Source organism: Cryptomeria japonica, chromosome 3 (genome assembly GCF_030272615.1).
Source record: "Cryptomeria japonica chromosome 3, Sugi_1.0, whole genome shotgun sequence".
Taxonomy (NCBI): Eukaryota; Viridiplantae; Streptophyta; class Pinopsida; order Cupressales; family Cupressaceae; genus Cryptomeria; species Cryptomeria japonica.
In genome coordinates, this window is record NC_081407.1 from 966,814,009 (window position 1) to 966,837,338 (window position 23,330).

The 23,330-nt window shown below is 37.1% G+C and overlaps 1 protein-coding gene across 1 annotated transcript in view; it reads right to left on the reverse strand.

Annotated features, from left to right (window-relative positions):
- Window positions 1-2,245: 2,245 nt before the first annotated feature.
- The window catches only part of LOC131035540 (ruvB-like protein 1), a 92,006-nt gene continuing 70,921 nt past the window's right edge, over window positions 2,246-23,330 (reverse strand). Inside the window, exons 6-12 of the mRNA XM_057967255.2 lie at window positions 5,065-5,199; window positions 4,880-4,945; window positions 4,671-4,777; window positions 4,453-4,552; window positions 4,258-4,349; window positions 2,948-3,017; window positions 2,246-2,821 (exon numbers count right to left, since the gene is read on the reverse strand). Of these exons, the coding sequence (XP_057823238.1) occupies window positions 2,729-2,821; window positions 2,948-3,017; window positions 4,258-4,349; window positions 4,453-4,552; window positions 4,671-4,777; window positions 4,880-4,945; window positions 5,065-5,199 (663 nt within the window). The 3' untranslated portion in view covers window positions 2,246-2,728. The remainder of the gene's footprint in view (window positions 2,822-2,947; window positions 3,018-4,257; window positions 4,350-4,452; window positions 4,553-4,670; window positions 4,778-4,879; window positions 4,946-5,064; window positions 5,200-23,330) is intronic.

A 23,330-nucleotide genomic window follows, 5' to 3' on the forward strand; every position in this document is an offset into this window, starting at 1 on the left:
TGGAGAATTTATTGTTGATGTTTATCCATTTGTTAGGATTGTTGTGTTTGCAAAAATGTTTTAATTTTAGTTGGTGCTGTCTGATGTTTGTGAATACCCAATTTGCTGTGACCCATGGCTGAGGGGTGGGTCATTTTAACAAAATAAATTACAATTATTTTCTCCAACAAAAGTGTAACATGGTCTTCTCCTTGTCAGCAAAGAACCTCTTTAAATTTGGCAAATCCTTAAAACGGTCAACCCGCTATCATTCGATTCACTCCACACAAGCACGTCCAATGCCAAAGTGAATAAATCAGTGACAGCCACTTCAACTAGATTCATTTAATATTGATAAGCCATCAATATGCACTTTTAACAATCAATTATATTGTTGCCGCCTCTGCTAATCCCCTAAGAGAGACCTATACTAACAACTATAAGAAGGGCATATAATTCATCTTTTGTTCCTCCCGTGTGTTTGTGCAAATCCCCTAAGAGACCTATACTAACAACTATAAGAAGGGCATATAATTCGTCTTTTGTTCCTCCCGTGTGTTTGTGCAATTCAATACACTTGAGTCACTCAAACTTGTATTTGACTGTGTTTTATTTGTCTCATATAGCTCCAAGGTCGTACTTTGTAATCATCACACGAATAACAATTACAATTTCTATTGAATGTCACAAGCCGCTTCGAGATCAGCAAGAGGCGTCTCTCCCTTGAGCTTCATCCCTAAGAAGTCATGAGGAGGCGGTTGGTCCTCTTGCAAACAAGATGAATACAGATGATGTGCTGTTTGTTTTCTAGAGTGGGTCTCATTACATTGAGAAAGGTTTGGAGAAGGTTGGTATGAAAAAGGTGTCTAGTCGAGAGAGCCTGAGTGTGGTTCCTTCCCTCAACCCGATTGTTGATTAAACTTTGCATTCCAAAAAAAGATTTGGCTTCAATCTGCCTTGAGGTGTTGGAATTGCTATTGTTTTCAGGCAGCTTGCCCAGTTTGTTCCCCTTCTAATAGCGTGCTTTATACCAATTATTTTATGTTGTGTCGTGTAGTTATATTGATCTATTTGATTTCCTAATCTGTGTACACTAAATTAGAGCTGTTTTTCACCTAACTCGCTACCTCAATTGTTATAACCAAATGCTTTGAGTGCAAGGATAGAGGACAAGCAAGCCTACTCAAAAGATCTTGCCTTGAGAACCTTTTTGTGTATACTAATAGGAGGACATCCTCTACGCCTTAAATATAATATTCCTCTATTGACTTCATTGTGAACTATCATCAAGGTTTACTTTTGCATCATGAGCAGTTTCCTGCTTGTTTACTATTTTATGGAGACCAACAACCAATAAACCTACAACTGAGTACCTTCTTCCAAAAAATCATCACTAAGTTCTTGATCAAGGAACACAGAATTGGTGAGGCCATAGAGAGAAGCCGCTATGTGGACAAACCAACCAAGGTGATGCCATGTGCATTCAAAATGAAAAAAGAGGATGCAGATTTACATCCTTCTAGAAAACAGTTATTAGGGATAGAGGGTGAAAAAAATGTCGGTCTGTGTATGAATATATTGATGCTTTACTGATGTTTTAAGTACTGTCAATGTATTGATGTTTTAAGTACTGTTATGCTTTATTGATGTTTTAAGTACTGTTGATGTATTGATGTTTTGATTAAATTGATGTTACTAATAGCCAGTTATTCTGGACAAAAATATTTAATGTTATCTTAGTTTTGTTTTCTTGTTTCTCATGCCAAAATTCCAAAATCAAGAAAAGATTAAACCCATCAACGAATTTTTCTGCCAGTTGAAGAGTAAGAGCATAACCTGCCTCTTTGTAGAAATGGTAAACAGTGGCCAAATGTGTATGATAGGATTCCTCATTCATGTTAGCTGATATCATGATGAGAAGATAACTTGATATAGCAATGCCCGTTTAAGTTATAAGTAGACTTGCATTTAAATGGATGTATTGTGATCCACATGAAATTGACTTTCTGGATCTCTACCAAAGTGCCTGAACTATAATTTCAAGAAAATGCTTAACACATTTGACCATGAAAATTATAAATTGCTGACAAAATGGTTTCTTAGGCCCTAAACAAAATGTGAAGACTAATGGATTTCAACCTAGTGCTCCTGATATGAATTTAGTAACTCTTTCTTGTTATCATTCTGGATTTATTATTATAAAATTATCAAACATTGCATCCCATAATAAAATCATTGGTCAAAATTTTTCATTTGATCACGAGGCTGAGGCAACTTCAATGACCTTCAAATAAACAAACCCCAGCAAAATAATTAACCGTGTACTTTATCTGCACATGCTCACAAAGATATGCACAGAAAGTTTCATAATTCAGGGAAGACTGAACTATCACAGCAACAGATTCTGCTGCATAACTTAATGCAAGTTGCTATGAACAGTTGAAAAGACAAAATTTAGCAACATCCTACGCTGAATACAATATGTGCAACTAAACAAGGAATACAAAGTTGCCTGTCAATTTCATGGGAAGTTGACTGAGCAAACTGTCACTGCAAGTAAGCATGAAGAAGAAAAACATTTGCCTCTAGAGAAAAATCAAAAAATCAAACAAGGTAACCGTGGTCTGGTTTTGGGCAAATATTAAAAGGAAATTTCAGAAAATTCTAGAATTATCACAAGGCTAAATAGTTGCACTCCCGTCAATTTGGAAGGGTATAAATTTGTACACAACTAGAGTATCCAGACTGGCTATTGAGAGACATATCTATCAGGCTGTGCTTGAAGAAGTTTTGCTGAGGCCTTTGCATCTAAAAACAATGCACGAACCTCTTCCAGATCTTCCTGAAAAGTGAAAACAAAAGACAAAATAATAGGTTATATGTTTCTAACAGGATCATCAAGACCAATAAACTAACAAAATGTTGACCTATTAAGTACTTATTCGAGCTAAGTACTCCAGATAATGACCTTGCAAATCTGATCTCGACCATTAGTCCGTGCCACAATGCTTGCAGGTGACAACAACTGGACAGCATGCCTGCAAGGTACAAAAAACAATTATAAATTCAACTGCACTTAGAACATAGAAATATGAATGCAACTCTCGGAAATTTTAGAAGAGTATGCAAAAGCCTCTTCAAACCATGAGAACAAGAATTAAAATTGCTTTAATATCAAATAAAGCACAATCAATAAGTGTAGGGACACTTTATTTCAGAACATGATTCAGAATCTCAAAAAAGGACCACCATCAGAATGCAAAATGTGGATGCACTTAGTAACAAATATGATTTAAAACTATAGGTGCAATTTTGTCTCTGCATGCCTATAAAGATCATTGCAACAAAATGACAAAAAGCAAATTCATAAGACAAAGCCATTGCAACAGAGAGAGAAAAAGTGTATTCATAAGATATTATCTCAAATAAAGCACAAGTCATAGATTAGATGATGATTAAAGATCTTCTAATGCAGAAATCAAAGAAAAGAAAATTAGAAATTTTAAATAGAAAACAAAACAAAAACTAGAACATAACATTGTGAAAGAAACTCATCATTCTCAATTGAGGACAGCTGCCTTAGTGCTGAACATCTTATACCTTGCACGACAACTAATTCATACACCACATATAACCTCATGACTGCCCCTCCAGTTTCAATCCCACAAGCAGGAACCTTGGTCAAACCAGTCATGTGGACACCTTTTGGGATTTTTGAGGGTTCTTTTACCGAACTTAGGGAAAAGGACACTCACACTTATTTCACAAAAAGTATTACTTGACTTGCTTCACTAAATCAGGTTTCAAAAACTATTTTACAGACAATTTGAGTATCTTCTTTAGTAAAGCATTAAGTGAGCAATTTTTCAGCGAATTTATAAATCATTTGCTCATATAATGTTATGGTCAAATCAAAATGTGATGTCAATACATGATCAAACCTTCAATCAGAGCTCTTCATGAATGTCGGTCTCTTATCTGTCATGTCAACAACTTAAATGAGCTTTCAATAATGAGTACATTATAAACTTATATTTGGTTATTGGCAGTTGTAATATTGTTGAAGCTAAGAAATTTCTCTTTGAGTTAGACCTATATGGCCCCCATAAACTTATATTTGGTTATTGGCAGTTGTAATATTGTTGAAGCTAAGAAATTTCTCTTTGAGTTAGACCTATATGGCCCCCATAAACAGCAGGGTTCTTTAGATAATAATTTATTGCACTACAAACATAAAGCCTAGAACAGAAGCAGATAAAATATAAAGCAGAATATTACCTCAGTGATGCTCGTTCTCCTATCTCTCCAAGGAATGCAAGACTTTCTTCATCAATAGACAATCCTTCAACCTGAGCACGAATTGCCAGGATCTGCAACCAAAAGCACAGAATCACATGAAAAGGGATCACAAGTTTTTGATTAGTACAATACATGCCTTCTAACAATACAGAATACTTCAGTGGTAAGAAATACCTGAACAATCTCTGAAGGAATGTAAGGAAGGGTGCGAATAATAACAAGACGGTCTAACAAATCAACAGGTATACCATGTGGACTACTAATATCTGTCCCTCTGCAAGGCACACATGCAACATGGATCCAATGTCATAAGTACTCAACATTACTGTTTCCCGGCAGAAAGAAAAAAAATTGACTAATATATATTAGAGGCTAACAGAGTAATTGCTTACCGAATGTGACATATGCCTCTATTTGTTGCAAAAATAACAATAGGTGATATAGAACTCTCCAAAGCACGATTGAGGTACGCAAAGCATTCCATATCAAGCATATGTACCTAAATATTTAATAGTCATTAAAAAGCTCAAAAATCATGTTAGAGAGAATAAATACAAGAGGAAAAAAATTTTAAAATAGAAGCATTGCATGAACATTATACCTCATCTATAAAAAGCACACCTGGGACAAGCTCTGCAACTCCTTCATTTATGTAATTATTAACTACCTGCCATAATGCACTTAATTTGACTGAGTAAACTTTCAAGAATTCATCTTAGCAAAAACATGTCCTCTAGAAGAATGCATCTTAGAAAATTATGTCCTCGAGAAGCAAGTGCACTAAACCTTATTTATCTCTTCGCGTAGCTTATCTGTGATTTCAGTCCTCCTAGGCTTCATCATCTGGCCCATTAAAGACAGTACATCTTGCCCTCCTTGAGGTCGAGCATTTGCAGCATCCAAGTCCTGCAGAGTCACATCCTGGAAAAAAACAGCCATTGCAAAATATTTAAATATTTTTCCACAACAAGGCATGAATAGCATATTAGATAGTTGCAAGATAGCATTGATATCATAAACTCAAGCAATGTGTGACTGAATACAACTTCTGTTCATTAGTGGAAAGAAAACAAGATATTGAATGCACTCCTCAGAAAATCAACAGATATCATACCTGTTAACGTAATAGCGTTGGTCAGTATCCTTCAGGACCGACTAAATTGTCTAATTGGCCTTAATCGGCCTTAGACAATTTAGTTATGTCGATTTGCTTATATCCGCTAATATGCCGACTTCATATTAAACCGATCTTGTTAACAAATGATGATAAAGTCGTGTTAAATTAAATATGATAAAGTCTTAACAAAAGGACGTGTTGATTAATAAAGAGGCGACTTATGATACAAGTCGTGTTGATTGGCAAAACGTGTTTGATATATATGATTCATTCACTCCATCACCTTCAGCGTTGGGTTGATTTATTAAAGCAGATCGTATAAGGCAGATCGTATTCTTTGCTCAGGAAATAATCTATCATCTTCAGCATACAAATCGTGGTCTTCTCTGAGTTACGATATCTCTATCTTCCGCAGATCCCCGAGACACCCAGCAGTGACATCATAGACAGCAAGTAGATTATTCTTATTGCAGATCGAATTTACTTCCTTCAGATTGTATGTTGAACTGAGTTGATACTAGCTTCAAGGGGTGAATCAAATTCATTGTAAAGACATCTTGTGCATAAATAAAATAATAAGGAATTTCTTTGCTGGGTTTTTCACCTTCAAGAGGAAGGCTTTCCCAGGGTATACTCTTGTATTTGTGTGAAATTTTCTATCTATTTAATCTGATCATTAAATTTAACATGGTATCAAAGTCACGGTGACAAAAGATCGTGATCAGATTCTAAACAACTTCCAAGTATTCTCTCCTCTCTCTCCCGTGCAGTATCTCTAAGTCTTGAAAATGGTGAACGGTCTTAAAGTCGAAAATAGACTTGAAGGCGCATCTAACTTCACCTCGTTGAAGTTTAGAATGCTCATTGCACTTGAAGAGAATGATCTTCTTCAATTCATAGAGGAAAAAGATTTATCCGAATCAGAAGATCATGAGGAGAAACTGCAATTCAAGAAGAATGCAATCAAGGCAAAGAAGATATTAATCGACTCTGTAAGGGATCACTTGGTGCCTCTCATCTCCAAGATGACAACTGCAAGAGATATGTTCAAGACCTTGGAGGGTTTATATGAGATTAACAACGTAAGTAGGGCTCTTGCCTTGAGACAGCAACTCCACCAGATGAAGATGGCAAAAGGAGATTCAGTCATCACCTACTTCATGAAAATTTCAGAATTGAGAGATCAACTATGCGCAATTGGGGCTCAAGTGATAGATAAAGACCTTGTTATGCTAGCCTTGAATGGTCTGCCTCATTCATGGGAGCCATTTATTCAAAGCATAAGTGGAAGGTCAAAATTACCTAAGTTTGATCGACTTCATGCAGATTGTATTCAAGAAAAATCAAGATTGACTGTCAAAGGAATTGTCAAGAGTTCTCAAAATAAAGATACACATGTTCTCGCCACTCAATCCACCAAGAAACGAAAGTATTGGAAGAAGGGCAACTTCAAAAGGAATAGAGATTTCAAATCAGATTCTGCACCTTATTCTAGGAAGAGGAAGAAAGATCTCTCTTGCATCCAGTGTTTTAGATGTGACAAGTTTGGTCACTTTGCAAAGGATTGTTTAACAAGACCTAATCATCAAGGAGCAAACATCAATGAAGTCTCATCTCAGAAGGAGGTTGAAGATAACTCCAATGGTTTTCTTTTCATATCAGCATTATCAAGCAATGTTCCTACGGACAGTGATACATGGTTAATTGATAGTGGAGCCTCTCAACATATCACCGATCATCGAGAGTACCTTTCTGATTTAGTGGAGAAAGAGTCACATCTCCAAGTCATCATTGGGGATGATGCAAGCTATGTTGTAAGAGGAATTGGTGCTACATCTCTAAAACATGAATCATGAGTTTCTCTACACCAAAGTGATGTATTGTTCGTACCAGGGATCAAGAGGAACCTAGTATCCATTTCAGCCTTGGAGGATAAGGGATATCAAATTGCATTTTCTGAAGGAAGAGTTCTTGCTTGGCCTAAGAACTTCAGCATCAAGACTGCTCGTGTGATCGGAAATCAACAAACTCTCCACTCTCCCAATTCAAGAACTTATTCATGATTCTGCAAGTTCCAGCGAACTCTGGCACAGAAGACCTGGACATCTTCACTTCAGAGCTCTTCCATCTTTGGAGAAGATGGTAAAAGGTATTCCTAAACTCATTCATGTAAATGATGGTACTTGTAAAGGTTGTGCTATGGGTAAAAATATTAAAAGTCCTTTCCATAGCAGTGAAAGTAGGTCTAAAGAAATACTAGATCTTGTACATTCAGATTTATGTGGTCCAATGTCAATTCCATCCCTAAGTGGATGTTTCTATTATGTAACTTTTATAGATGACTACTCTAGGAAGACTTGGATTTATTTCTTAAGGTTTAAAGAGTCTGATGAAGTCCTAGGTAGCTTTAAAGAGTTTAAAACTCTTGTAGAAAATATCACTGGAAAGAAAATTAAAATTCTAAGGTCTAATAATGGAGGTGAATACACCTCGGGTAGCTTTCGTGATTTCTGTATTGAGGCAAGGATCAAGAGGGAGTTATGTGTTCCTTACAACCCTCAACAAAATGGGGTTGCTGAAAGGAAGAACAGATCTATAGTTGAAGCTGCAAAAGCTATGATTCATGATCAAGACCTTCAGATTTTTCTATGGGCAGAAGCCTCTAGAACAGCAGTGTATGTTCAAAATAGATGTCCTCATTGGATATTACAAAATATGACTCCTGAAGAAGCCTTCTCAGGTATCAAGCCTGATATCAGTCACTTGAGAATATTTGGTTGTCCTGTGTATGTTCATGTTCCCAAGGACAAGAGAACCAAGTTGGAGCCTTCTGGCAAGAGAGGAATATTGGTAGGCTACAGTGAAACCTCCAAAGCCTATCGTGTTTACATTCTTGGTCAAAAGTAAATAGAGGTTAGCAGGGATGTCACATTTGAGGAAGATGTTGCATTCAAAAAATCAAAAGGCTCATGCATGGAGATAGATGATGAGACTCCTCAAGACATGGATGTTGACCACACTCCTGAGGTTCAGAGGGAGTCTAAAGAACCTAATATAAGCAATGATCCAATTGAACCCTTGGATCCCACTGATGGGCCTAGGGATATTGTTGTGTCTCGAAAGAGACCTCTTTGGGCACGAAACAATATGTAGGAAGCATAACAGTTTGCTGCTCCTAGAGGCACATTCAGGGAAAGCAAAAGACCACAAAGATTCTCTGGTTATGTTGCATTAATGTGTAATCTTATTGAATCTGAACCGTCTAGTGTAGAAGAAGCCTCAAATCAACAAGTTTGGAAAGATGCGATGGACGAAGAGTATCAATCCATTCTCAAGAACAATGTGTGGGATATTGTGCCTAGACCAGAAGGGAAGTCTATTGTATCTTCCAAGTGGTTGTTCAAGATAAAACCTGCAGCTGATGGCAACATTGAAAAGTACAAAGCTAGATTTGTGGCTCGTGGTTTCTCTCAACAAGAAGGAATAGACTACGAAGAAACATTTGCCCCTGTTGCTCGCTATACTTCCATTAGAACCATCATTGCTATTGTAGCAGCTAAAGGATGGAAGTTGCATCAGATGGATGTAAAGACTGTTTTTCTCAATGGCGTGATTGAAGAAGTCTACATCGAGCAACCTGAGGGGTTCATGATTCATGGGAAAGAGTCTTGTATGTAAATTGAAGAAAGCCCTATATGGTCTTAAACAGGCTCCTCGGGCTTGGTATGAAAGAATTGATAGATACTTAGTGGGTTTGGGATTCTGCAAAAATGATGCTGATCCAAAACTTTACTTCAAAGTATTCAATGGTGATATGTTGATCTTGGTACTTTATGTTGATGATCTATTTATTACCGGAGAAGATCATCTCATTAATAGATGTAAGGAGTTGACTTCAGAATTTGTGATGGACTTAGGACTTATGCACTTCTTTCTAGGGTTGGAGGTGTGGCAGAGGCCCAATGGGATTATCCTAAGTCGAGGTAAATACACCATCGACATATTGAAGAGATTTGGAATGACTGATTGTAAATCCATGTCCACACCCATGGAAACTAACTTGAAGAAATTAAGGGAAACTACAGCTAGTCAGATCTTGTGGACCCTACTATGTACAGGCAATTGATTGGGTGCCGGATGTATCTAGTTAACACTAGACCAGATATTTGTTATGCAATGAGTGCACTTAGTCAATTCATGAGTGAACCTAGACAGATACATCTAGTTGCAGTCAAGCATATCTTGAGATACTTGCGTGGCACAGTTGGATATGGCTTGAAATACTCTTCAATATGGACTTGATTCTTGAAGGATATTCTGATTCTGATTGGGCAAGGAGTGTTACTGATCGGAAGAGCACTTCTGGTTGTTGCTTCAGCTTGGGATCTGCTATGATTTCCTAGTGTAGCAGGAAGCAGTCTTCAGTAGCTCTGAGCACTGCAGAGGCACAATACATTGCAGCATGTGTAGCAACTCGCGAAGCAGTGTGGCTTCGTAAGCTCCTTGTAGGATTGTTTGGTCAATCATTGGAGCCTACCATCATAAATTGTGATAATCAAAGTTGTGTAAAGCTTTCAGTCAATCCAATATTTCATGACAGAACGAAGCATGTAGAGATTTAGTACCACTATATCAAAGATATGGTACAAAGGAATGTTGTTCAGTTGAGATACATTTGTGCTGAGGAACAGACGGCCAACATTTTCACCAAGCCTCTTGCGAAAGTGAAATTTGTGCATTTTCGAGACAAGCTTGGAATTGTGGAAAATGAAGCTCTTGCTGAGAGGGAGTCTCAACATCAGTGATTACTTGATATGTATTATAATGCAGTCTTCTCTATGAGAGAAGTTTGAGGTGCAGCCCTTGTCATGCATTCTTCTCTATGAGAGAAGTTTGAGGTATCAGCCCTTGTTGAGCATTATTCTCTGTGAGAGAAGTTTGAGGTATTAGCCCTTGTTATGCATTCTTCTATGAGAGAAGTTTGAGGTACTAGCCCTTGTTGTGCATTCTTCTCTGTGAAGAGAAGTTTGAGGTATCAGCCCTTGTTCCACCCTCTGCGAGTAGGTATAGTGGATGTCATGTGAAAGGCTTCATAACTGTGCACTTGTGCTTATTCACCCTTTGGGAGTAGCCATGGTGGATGTCACTATGTGACTCAGATATTGAGAAGGATTCCTCCCTAGCTAAGAGGGAGTGTTAATGTAATAGTGTTGGTCGGTATCCTTCAGGACCGACTAAATTGTCTAATTGGCCTTAATCGGCCTTAGACAATTTAGTTATGTCGATTTGCTTATATCCGCTAATATGCCGACTTCATATTAAACCGATCTTGTTAACAAATGATGATAAAGTCGTGTTGATGACAAATTAAATATGATAAAGTCTTAACAAAAGGACGTGTTGATTAATAAAGAGGCGACTTATCATACAAGTCATGTTGATTGAAAAACGTGTTTGATATATATGATTCATTCACTACATCACCTTCAGCGTTGGGTTTATTTATTAAAGCAGATAGTATAAGGCAGATCGTATTCTTTGCTCAGGAAATAATCTATCATCTTCAGCATACAAATCGTGGTCTTCTCTGAGTTACGATATCTCTATCTTCCGCAGATCCCCGAGACACACAGCAGTGACATCATAGACAGCAAGTAGATTATTCTTATTGCAGATCGAATTTATTTCCTTCAGATTGTCTGTTGAACTGAGTTGATACTAGCTTCAAGGGGTGAATCAAATTCATTGTAAAGACATCTTGTGCATAAATAAAATAATAAGGAACTTCTTTGCTAAGTTTTTCACCTTCAAGAGGAAGGTTTTCCCAGGGTATACTCTCTGTATTTGTGTGAAATTTTCTATCTATTTAATCTGATCATTAAATTTAACAATACCAACAATTAAATATCATGCCACATTCTTTTCATTGTTTTCTCACAACAATGATACAAAAATCATTCAGTTTTACATAGCTGCACACAATATATTCATCATTTTATCAATGAAAGAATCAAGATATAGAATCTCTTCCAAGCAACATATATAAAAAAGTCATACTATATTTAAATATTGATGCAGCAAGGATAGGGGGCAAAATGAACGGCAGCTTTGTCCTTGCAACCCAACACCCAAACAGACACACCCACAAGATTTCAACTTCTCAGATGTAGTTACCAACCCACCCAGAGATTGCATCAACTCAAATTGAACACATGTAACTTCACGGCTTCAAGTGTAAACATTGATTGACATGAGAATAGTTCAGATTTAATTAAAATTACATAACCAATATACATGGATTTGACCCTTTAGAAAAATTTGACAGTCTCCCCAACGAACTAAATACTTACTACAATAATCTACATCACAAGACTCTACAGGCAACCTCTCTACACTTAAAACTTCAGATTTTCCTTCAACTATAGATTAATTTGCATGTACTAAAAGACATGCAACACCACAATCTGATTCTGAGGAAATTTTGACAAAACCTCCCTGTAAAATCAGCATTTCAACCTGCAGAACATCATACACAAGGACCACTCAAACTAATGCAACACCTGCAAGTAAACCCACATCCTGGCAACCTTCAGTCTCCACACTATTATGCCCTGCATAACGCACCACAACTTTTTGCTTCCCGAGCTGGGGGCCCCCTCTTCTTTGTTTTCGTTTTGTTGTTTCCCTCTTGTTTTCTATGTTTTTGTCGTGTTTCCCTGATCCTCTCTTGTTTGTTTTGTGTTTTATTTTGTCCCTACGGAACTTCAGGTGGGATGATTGTCGTTGTTTTCTCCCTGCGGGATTCCCACTTTGTTGTCGTGTTTCCACCAGGACTTCAAGTCCCACACAGACAGAAACACTTTCCCCCTCTCGTCTACGTTGGGCCCAACCTCCCACTTCGGTGTTTTGTGTCTGGTCAGGACTACAGTTCCCGCAGGGGCATTTCGAACAAAAAGGTCTGAATGATCTTTGTGGTCCAGCATCCACAACCCTGCCATGTGTCACTCACTTTATTAGTGTCGCCTTTTTCTTTTCATTTGGTCATTCTTTCATCACTACGTTACCCCAAGTTTCCAGGACGGGGGGACAAGGGGACGAGTTTCCAAGACGGCAAATTTTTTTGCCAAATTTGGGGACGGGGGGGTGGGGGACGGCAAATGGGACGGCTATTTAACATATAGGGAAAATTCAAAATATATAGGAAAATTCTAAATGTTCATATGAAAACATGGATAAAGCATGCATCTATACATTATATTCATATGAAAACATGGATATAGCATGTGTATGATACTATGAAAACATTTTAGAATGCAAACATCGAACATACAACATTATCAATAGACTCAATACTCAATATGCACTCATAATTCAGAATTTCAATTCATTCACATTGTCAATATGCATATCATAATAGATATTAAAAAAATCACATACATAATGGAGCCTAATCAGACTCGGAGGTTAAATTTCCACTACTTCCATCAGCGCAGTTTCCCCCTATATTTTTCGACGGGGGTTTGGGGGCAGCGCCCCCAAGTTGGGGTCAAGGGGCAGCGCCCCTTGCGCGCTCCCTAGCCCTAGATGTGGGGGACGTCTAGCCGTCCCTAGGACGGTTGGGACGTCCCCAATCCGTCCCTGGGACGTACGGACGTCCCCCACAGCTAGGGAAGCCATCCCCCCGTTTCGGGGACGTCCCCTCAAAATTCTGACAATTTGGGGACGGGGGGGGGACGTACCCTGGCCGTCCCCAAGTCCCCGAGACTAGGACGAGGGTTTTCAGGTAGGGGACGCGTCCCCGGGTTTCGTAGGTTCATCATCATCGTTTTTTGTCGTTTGTAAAGCATCTTTGGTAGTCTAGGTTTGAAAAGGTTTCAAGAAACCCCCTAAAAAAGCAAAAAACGACCTTCAAAAAAATCAAAAAAATCGGAAAACACCAAAAACCCTAAAAAGTGGAGAGTTCACCAAAAACCTTGAAAAAATAAAGAAAAATTGCAAAAATGAACAAAAAATTGAAAAACGCTTTGAGAATACAAAAAAACTACACTTAAAAAGCCTTTGGAAAAATAAAATTTAAAATTTATTTAAATTAATATTAAATTTTAAAATTTAAAATAATTTTTATATTAGTATTTTATTTATTTTAAATTTTATTCAAATTTTAATTTTAATTTTAATTCTATTCAAATTTTAATTCTAATTCTATTCAAATTTTAATTTTAATTTTATTAAAATTTAATTTAGTTTAAATTTTTAAATAAATTTAAATATTAATATAAGGCTTTTTTTTTAATTTTAATATTTAAAATTAATTTTAAATACATTTGTAATAAAAAAATTTTAAAAAAACTTTTTACATTTAAAATTAATTTTAAATACATTTGTAATAAATTTTAAAAAAAAAAACTTTTTACAAGTTAAAAAATAAATAAATTAGACTTTAGATTTAATCTACAGTTTAAACTTTAAAAGTTAATAAATTAAACCTTTAATCTTTTTAAGTTTTAAGTTCTAAGTTTGCAAGGAAATAAAACAAGCTCTCCAGGGCCTTTGAGTGCTGGAGGCATATTGAGATTAAGTCCCAAAACTCTAAAATCCCCACAAGGCACGGAAACCCAAAGTCCGAAGGGAATCAATATTCAAAGCGAGAAAGGTTTATCTTCGGTTTTGCAGATCCCGAAGAAACATTGGAATATAATCTTGCAGAAGTTCAAAGTCGTCCAAAGCCCGGAACTCGGAGTGCGCACAAGTTCCAAAGCCTGAAAACAGTGAAACTCCAAAAACCCGAAATCCAGAGGGCTTGTAGTCTCGAGGAAGCTTTTCACGAAGCTGAATTTGAGGGCGACCACATATATAATATGGTGTTTTCAAGTGAATGTGAGCAGTCACCATGAGAGCGCTTCGAAAAAGAGGGGATTATGTAGATTGGAGCACGTGGTTTGGTAAGAGATTCGACCTCGCTGTTCTAAAAATGAATGGTATCTTTAGTGCGCAAGAGAGCCATAAAGGAATTAAATACAAACCTGTTCAGAAATGAAAAATGCCAATTGGAAAGTATGAAAGTGGTTGTGATTATGATGCACATAGTTAATCCACAAGCCAGTAATGTGAATTTTATTTGGTAGACAGCAGAAATGGAAGAAAATAAAGTTTATCTTACCGCAGTCCAATGTGAAGTATGTTGGCCGCAGCTAGGAAACAGAAAAAAGAATTTTGATTTCCTGGAGATGTCTTTTGATTTCCTGGAGATGTCTTAATCTCCAAGTGTCCCAAATCCATACGTTTTCATTCAGATTTAGCAAGAGGACTCAATGCAAACTCGATGGAAACAAAAGAATGATGGCAAGAGATGAAAGGGTGTTGTTAGGGGCAGTGAGCATGATTCTAAAATGCTGAGACACAAGAAAGTCATTAGCATATTGCACCGAACTCACAGGCTTAGGGAACAAGTGGCACAACGAATGTTGATTGGATTGACAAAGCTATGAGGAAAGAAATTTCAAAATGAATAATGCAGCAATTTTTTAAGTATGACACAGCCTGTTTAAAAGCTTGCGCAGGCTCATGAGTTAGATGCACATCAATGCAATGAGTAAACAATGCAAGGACATGATGTATCCTATGGATGAATCCAAAGAAAAGACCGATTTAATAGATACAGATAGCAGTGAAAGACATGAAATAAGGAGCAATGATTTGCCCTAATGCAAGAAGAAACTGCGCAAAAGTATGATGCAAATTAGGGCACGAACTTAAAATGGCAAATTCAAAATGTTTGTCTCTGACAAACTGAAGGGATTCCTGGAGATATCCAGCTCGAATATTGCTGGCAAAACACGTAGATCCAAGTGATTCTAGAAAGGTAGCTTTATGACCTTGATTTAAGCAATATCTCAACCAAGCAATGTTAGTGAAAGAGCAGGAAAGTCAGAAGTAATGGCACAAAGATAAGACTACAAAAGCGAGCGTGATTGAGAGCCTTTCATATTCTGATTTTTTACACACTCACTTTGTTCCACACAAAACCTAGTGAAATAACCATCCAAGTAGCGATAAATAAGCTGAATAGGAATGTTACCATGAACACACGACAATGAGAGAATGTTTGCCTATGGAACACATCTACTAGATGGAAAAACAGAAGCATAAACTGTCGATAGATGAATTGGGAAGTGATTGAGCGAATGAAGAGAGTGCAACTTTAGCATAAGCATTGCCCGTGAACAAATGGTTGCAGTCAAAAGGTATTAATATGGCTTGAAGCATCAAACCAAGAAGATGAGGTATGGTGAAACGAGGTATGGTGAAACGTGGATTACATGCAGTAAAGAGAGCACAGAGGACTGCTATTATCATTTGGCAATAATGAAATACTTACTTCGAAATAGTGCAGTAAAAGCAAAAAGGCGATGTCATACACAAGCATGAGATAAGCCGATGGGCTACGAATGAGGATGCGCAGCAATGTGTTGAACTGAACCAAGACCGATGGGTTAAAAATGTGTAGTGAATGCAGTCTCCATATGATTTGCAAGTCTGCAATTTTTGGCTTTCGAGGACTTCATCCAATCCTTCAATGATACTTGTGCATTCAGAGGTTAGACCATGCCAAAGCATGAGTAAATCCTCAAGCAGATCTATGAATGAGCACAAATTTGGCACTCAAATGACATTCGTCTTGAGATTACAAGATTGCAGCAAGCACTCCTTTGTTTTCTTCTTCATCCTATGCACAGAGAGACAAGCAAAAATGATGGTTTTCCCACGATAGTGTCTCTGTTCTCTAAAGAAGAAAATTATTATCAAAACCTTTGAAATCTGTGCATTGCGCAATAATGGAAACAGTGGATCAACAATAGCAAGGAGTCTGATTGGCGCCCAAATATGAAGGGTTGTGGTTGATAGGCAGATGATATCAAGGAATTAAAATGTGCAGTATGCCAAGATTCCAATCTTAAGCCGTGCCTGAAGATTGCAAGAAATTAGGGCAAAATGGACAGAAGTGGATGAAAGTGATGAAAAGGGGTGCCTTCAGTACTTAAAAACTCGGAGAACATCTGGGACCCAGTCGAAGTCCTGGACTTGCTTGAACTCTCACCCCTACAGTGCAAGTGAATAGAGGAAGGCTTCAAGATTTCAGGTCCCGCAAACACCCTATAACCTAAAAATGAGAGCCCATAATTCCTTTGAAACCTGATTCTCCGCAGTATTTCAAAAGTTAGAAGAGAGGAACTTGGCGGATTGAAGGTCCCACAAAGTGCTCCGAACATGAAAATAAAGTTTTGGGTTTATAAAGCTTCTCAGTTTCCCGACACTAAAGCTATAAAAGAAATTTTGTTAAAATCTTTAAAACATTTAGGATTTTAGCTTTCTTTATCATCTTTTGGAAACAAATGTTTTAATTGTGAAATGAAACTTTGGAACTTTTTACTCATTCATTCCTAATAACAATCGTAAGTTAAAATTATTTTAAATTATGAAAGTTATCATTTTATGAGCATTCAAAAGTTGAAGAATTTAGATTGTCTTCGCAATAGTTAAAATGCTAATAATTTAAATTCATTTACTTTGTAAAATAACTAAATTTTTAATTTTATTTGTAGATTAATTATTGCCATTGGTGACTTTTTGCAAGGAATTGCCATTGGTGACTTTTTGCAAGGAAATGGCATTGACAGGGGACAAATAGAATTTAAAATGGCTTTTCTTTATTAAATGTTAATTCGTTTAAAGTTATTTTCTTTGTGAAAATAAAGTCCTAAAATTATTAAATTTTAATTTATTTTAAAATTTAATGAATTAAGTTATTTTTGTTTCTAAAATGACGTTTTATTTGAAAATTGTGAATTCAAAAGGAAATATTACTTGCACATTCAAGTAAATTAAAATAGTTAATTTTTATTTTATTATAATGTGCAGGGGGTCAAATTAAAGTTTTGGGAACTAAATGTAAATGCGATTATTGCCAAAATGGGAACGTAGACAATAAACATGAGCAGAAAGCTAAAAAATTGGAGTCAAAATAAGAAAGTTGCCATTCATGAGGGGAGAGCTTGACATGAAAAAGGAAAGTTGCCTTAATTGGGGCTGAGTTTTGAGTTCAGAATAGGATGTTTCTCTTCTCGAGTGTTTGCATGCACTTTGAAGATAGAACGTTTCTAAAAGGGGATTTTCATTTTTGGAAGGAATTATGGTCTCAAGAAGCTATAAATTGAAGGGTGACACTCATTGTAAGGGGTTAGATCCTAGAAGGTTGGACTCTAAACAGTTAGAAGCTGCAGGTTAAGATTTTGGAAGATTTCTTGAATCGAACCAATAGTCATTCCAGATTAGTTTTCTTTGAATTTTCATGTTAAGGTAGTTGAGATCAATTTGACAGAAGCCAGAAATCAGATGTTTGGTGTGACAAATCTGCCAAACATGTGCCTCATTCGTAGGCGAATTCATGAGTTTTAATGCGACTATTCTATTTCTTCCAATTGTTTTCTCAGCATACTATGTAATGTTTAATGTTTGTTCATTCAATTTAACTTCCTAAATCTAGAGGAAATCATATTTGCTTCTCGTTGATCTACACACGTAAATGGTGATTAACATTGATGTCAGATGTGTTTTATAATCTCTACCTTTGAGTTTAGCTTCATTAATTTGTTAAATTGCTAATTTGCATGTTAATGTATGAATGTGCTAATGCTCTTTAGATTTAGTTGATATTGTTGGATCAAATGGATATTAAGCGTTCATTATCTTCTTGCATTCCCTTTCGCTTTTGCTCTTTCTTTTCCCTCTGGATAGTTTAGTTTTAGTTGAGTTTTAGTTGAGTTTTTCAAGTTTTGCATTTAAGTCAGAAGATCAAACCAATAGGCCCCTTATACAAGTATACCTACGTTAACCACCAAGTTATCCAACTCCATCGTGACCCGACTACAGAGACCTTGGGGTTATCAATCTTTCGAGATTGGTTGTCTTTCAAGAGAGGTGGTATATACTTAAATGTTCTACCAGCATGTTGGTGAGTGTGTCAAAACACCCGTCAACACACACTTGAGCTTCCAAACAACTTGCAAACAGAACCCCAAACTCCTTCCTACTACTTACCAAACAACCACCTCTATCAGATTTCTAGGCATTATTTGTTGTTTTCTTTTCGAAATTGGGATGCCAAAATCAAATAAGCATGCATTGTCAAACCATAACCACCTAATGGAATCTCATCCACTGCTACAAGCAGCTAGGTGGGGCACCCTCCTCAACATGCCAAAGATATCTTCTTAATTTCACTTACACCTAGCCAAAATAGCCACTCGCACTCCACTTACCAAGGCTAATTTTGACAAGTCAAAGATGTCTCTAGCTTGTATCTCCTCACCTATGACATGCCACAAATGCTCTCACATGTTATGAATGTTGTCATAGGCAACCCCCACATCAAAAGAAGGTCATAGCCTATTATTAACCCACCTAAGTGGCAAGAGGGGATCTATGAGATTCCACCAAATTAAATAAACATCAGAAAACAATCCATGTGTGATATACATGAGAAAACAATGATAAAAATTGAAAACCCAATTCCTCCACCATGGGAGCCTATGGTACTTATTCACGAACAAAAATAAGGCCCGAGTGTTAGAACCACTCTTTCAATCTACTCACAAAACACAAAAATATAGATGCCTCACTGCATGTAGGTGCCTCAGAAGCAATATCTTCCTTCGCCTCTTCCAACTTTTGGCTAGGCCCAACTATAATGACCCTTAGCTAATTATTCATGTTACACTCGGATCTTAAATACCCATAAATAATGTTAATGTGAAATGCATTAGATCTGAAACATCTGCAACAAATGAACAAAGCACAAATAAACTGAAAAAACTACCAATATACTTCATCAGACTTATATTCATCACATATGCAACAACATGTTAGAGCACAACAAGAAATAATCAAAATATGATCCACTACACAAATGCAATATCTGAATGAAATCACCCCAAAAGATAAACGGGTTTTATACTCTAGCCTCCAAATCTAAGGGTTTTCCTCATCAAATTCTTTGTTGATATGAGGTCTGAAAGATGCAAATTCATGAAACTAACTCCCTTGTATAGAGGCTGAAGGCTTAGCATGGGCCCACACGTTTAGAGTCATTTGGAAAAATTTCACCATTTAATATTCAAATTAGACACATTAATGGCATCCCTAGTCAACCATGGTATTCAATGAAATCCTCTATTCAAATGGCAAGGATCTAAGAAAGGCATGCTAGAAGGCAGAAATCCAAGGAAATGCATATCAAAAGGATGCAATGGTAAGAGCGACCAAGGAATCAATACTCAAGATGCCAGTCTAAAGTCTCCTGTTCTTTGAAGTTTGAAGTTGAGGGTTTGGGAATGTGATGCGAGAATGCCAAGATGTGAGGGCATGCAAAAACATTTGCTAGTCTAAATAGGAAAAGTGACAACACAACAGGGATTCAGCTTCAGAGAAACATGATGTAAGAAGGAGCAAGGTTGTGGGGCTGTGAGAAACGAAAAGAAAGTATGAGAAAATGAGAAAGTCTCAAATCCCATCCAAGGTTGAAAAGTGACTCAAACACCCTCATACTTGGATAAATTGTTTACCCTCAAGTAATGCAAATTTGGATGCTCTAAGATCTCTAGTCCTTCCCAAGTAGCATCTAAAATAGGCAAATTCTTCCAATGAATCACATACTCTATAAAGCTTATATTCCTCAACTTCTTCACCCTGGTACCAATAGCAACATCAAGTTCCAATACAAGCTTTCCCTAATCATCCAATGGTGGCAAATCCATTGTGTGATGTGTTGTCCAAAGGCCATCTAGTGGCATAATGAGGCAAGACACGTGAAAAACATTGTGAATCCTATTATTTACTAGCAACTATAATTCCTATAAGGCCTAGAAGTGTCGTTTAAGCTTTTCAACCCCATTAATTTTGATGGAGTTTTTCCTTAAGGCTGCAATCTCAAAAAGACCATGTCTCCAAGTTCTAATGACCTCTTTGTGTGATTCTATATTGAAAAAATATTTAGTCGATGATGGACTTGTTAGAGATGATCATTAAATGATCTCACTATGTCTTGGCTATGCTTCACCAAGTCACTACATGTTGGTACTCTACTTAGCTGCTATCTATGAACACTAATTTAACAAAGGTTATGCATCCTAACCATATCATGCCACAAATGGAGACCAAGAGACATATGTTGGTTAGTATTGTAGCAATACTCTCCTAAATGTAGCCACTTAACCCAAGCTGATTATTGATCTGAAACACAATTCTTCAAATAGCCTTCAACACACTTGTTCAATATCTTTGTTTGTCCATCTATTTGGCGATCATAGCTTGTGATGAAAGTGAGTTCTATATCCAAAAAGAACAAGAGAACCTACTATCTCTATCACTAACCATTTTTAGGCAACCCATGTAACTCTTGTGACCATTTCACACATCGCCCCATTGCAAATGGGGACCCCTGCTTTTTGCTTTCTAGGGTTTGTTTTCTAGGTCTTTTAGGGTTTTGTCTGTTAGCCTTTAACTTTCGAGTGTCGCCAAGGGGATCACCTGGATAGCAGGTTCTGCTTGAGTTAGGTCAAGTTGGTGAGTGATGAAGTCTGGAATGTCCTGATCCTGAAATTTGACTGTCTGGAAAACTGAAGAATCCTCCAAAAACTAGATTTTGCAATATAACTCCTAGAGGTCTGAAACCACTCTCAAACATCCTGAAAGTATATATGGAATATAACTTAAAGTATAAGAAGGAAATGTCACTTATACTTAAATGTTATATTCCATAAAATTATCCTGACGGAGAGTCTAAAAATGTCAAATTTCGCTCCTGACCCTTCCAGAGGGTCCAAAGCGAATTTCGCTCCTAACCCTTCCAAAGGGTCCAGAGCGAAAATCTCCATGAGACATTCTAGTTTTACCCAAACTTAGAACCAACTCGTTCCCAGGCATCTTTGAGGGCAAAACACTTGTTTGGATGGAAAAATGTGAAAATGAAGTCAGGATTTTGGCCAAGATTGTGATTTTCGCTCCTGACCCTTCCAAAGGGTCCAGAGCGAAAATCAACGTAGGATTCATTTCTTGCCTTATTTGACCAAATTTTGATTTGCAAGGCATTTTGAAGGGAAAAGTGGACATGTTTGGACTTTGGAAATGTATGAAAACCTTGAAAAATGATGGATTCTAGCCTGGAAGAGGAATTTCACTCCTAACCCTTCCAAAGGGTCCAGAGCGAAATTCATCATAAACTTCATTTGCCACCTTGTTTGAGCTTGAAACCTTGTTCCTAACTTGGAAAATGATCTAATTTTGCCTTGTGAAGTGGTTTGAAACTTGAACACTGAGCAATTTGGCCTAGAATGAAGATTTCGCTCCTGACCCTTCCAAAGGGTCCAGAGCGAAAATCTTATTTGAGCTTATTTTTCACTAATTTTGGCTAAATTGTGATGTGCAGGGTCTCTTGGAGTGAAGATTGGACATCATTTAAAGATTTGGAAGCATGCGAAATGAAGATTTTTGGATAAAATGGTGAATTTCGCTCCTGACCCTTCCAAGGGGTCCAGAGCGAAATTCCCAATAGCTCTCATGTTGCAATGAAAAAGGTCAAAGCATAGGCATGAATGGAAGAAGAATAGCTTGTTTTTGCCTCCTGAAGAAGTTTCAACTTTGAAGAATGAAGGATTTTGCTTAAAACCTAATTTTCGCTCCTGACCCTTCCAGAGGGTCCAGAGCGAAAATCTCTATGAGGGGTATTTCTTGCCTTGTTTGGTCAAATTGAGAAGTCTAAGGCATCATGAAAGGAAGAATGAGCATATTCAAACCCTTAGGCATGTTTAGAAATCATTGAAAAGTGAAGGAATTGAGCCAAATGGTGAAATTCGCTCCTGACCCTTCCAGAGGGTCCAGGGCGAAAATTCTAAAACCCATCTTTTCTTCCAAAGTTTGGGCAAACCTAAACTTAAGCATGGGTTTGAGGAGACTTTTGAAATGCCTTGAAGTGAAATTGGATTGTTAAAAATGAAAATTTTGAAGCCAAGAAAGAATTTCGCTCCTGACCCTTCCAGAGGGTCCAGGGCGAAATTTCCAAATCCCCTATTTTGCCTTGCAAAAACAGACCAAGTTTGGATGGAGTAAATGAGGAAAACCATTGCCTAACTTTGAGTGAGGGATTCAAGACAAAATGATGAAGGAGTAAGCTTAAAATGAAAAAATTGCTCCTGACCCTTCCAGAGGGTCCAGGACAAAATCATCAAAAAATCTATCATTCAACCTTGATTGATTAAGTCCAAGGCAAATTGCAAAATTGTGAAGACAAAGTCGTGGAAATTTGCAAAAATGTAGGTTGAGAAAATTTCAATTTGATCAAGTGAACAAGCCTGGATGGGTTCAAACAAGTCTTGAAGTGAACCTAGACCTTCATCACTATTGAATATTTCAAAGCCTAAGAAGAAAGGAAGCTCCATTAAGCCTCAATCAAACCTCCATATTCCCAAATTTTCACCAAACTTGCTAAAATTAAGACATTTGGGGAGGTTAAATTAAGTTCGCATAATTTGAGGCCTTTGTAATTGAATTGATTAATTTTCAAGCCTTAAAATAAATATAAAAACCCACCCTTAAAGCTTTGAAATTAATTCAAAAAAATTAAAAAATTATGCTTAAGCGCTCAAAAATCATTATTGTGCCTTTACAAACAAGTCGGCCATCTTTTGAGAGGAGTTTTATTTTATTTTATTCCCTATTTGCCAAGTCGGCCTTGAGGGAAATCAAGGTGAGCGCCCTATATAAGGGAGGTGTATTGTAGCATATTCAAATCATTCTTTCATTATCTCTCACGCGAACTTGAAGAGCATATTTGGAGGTGCGAAATTGAACAAGTTGGAGGATAATTTCCAGATTTTGGAAG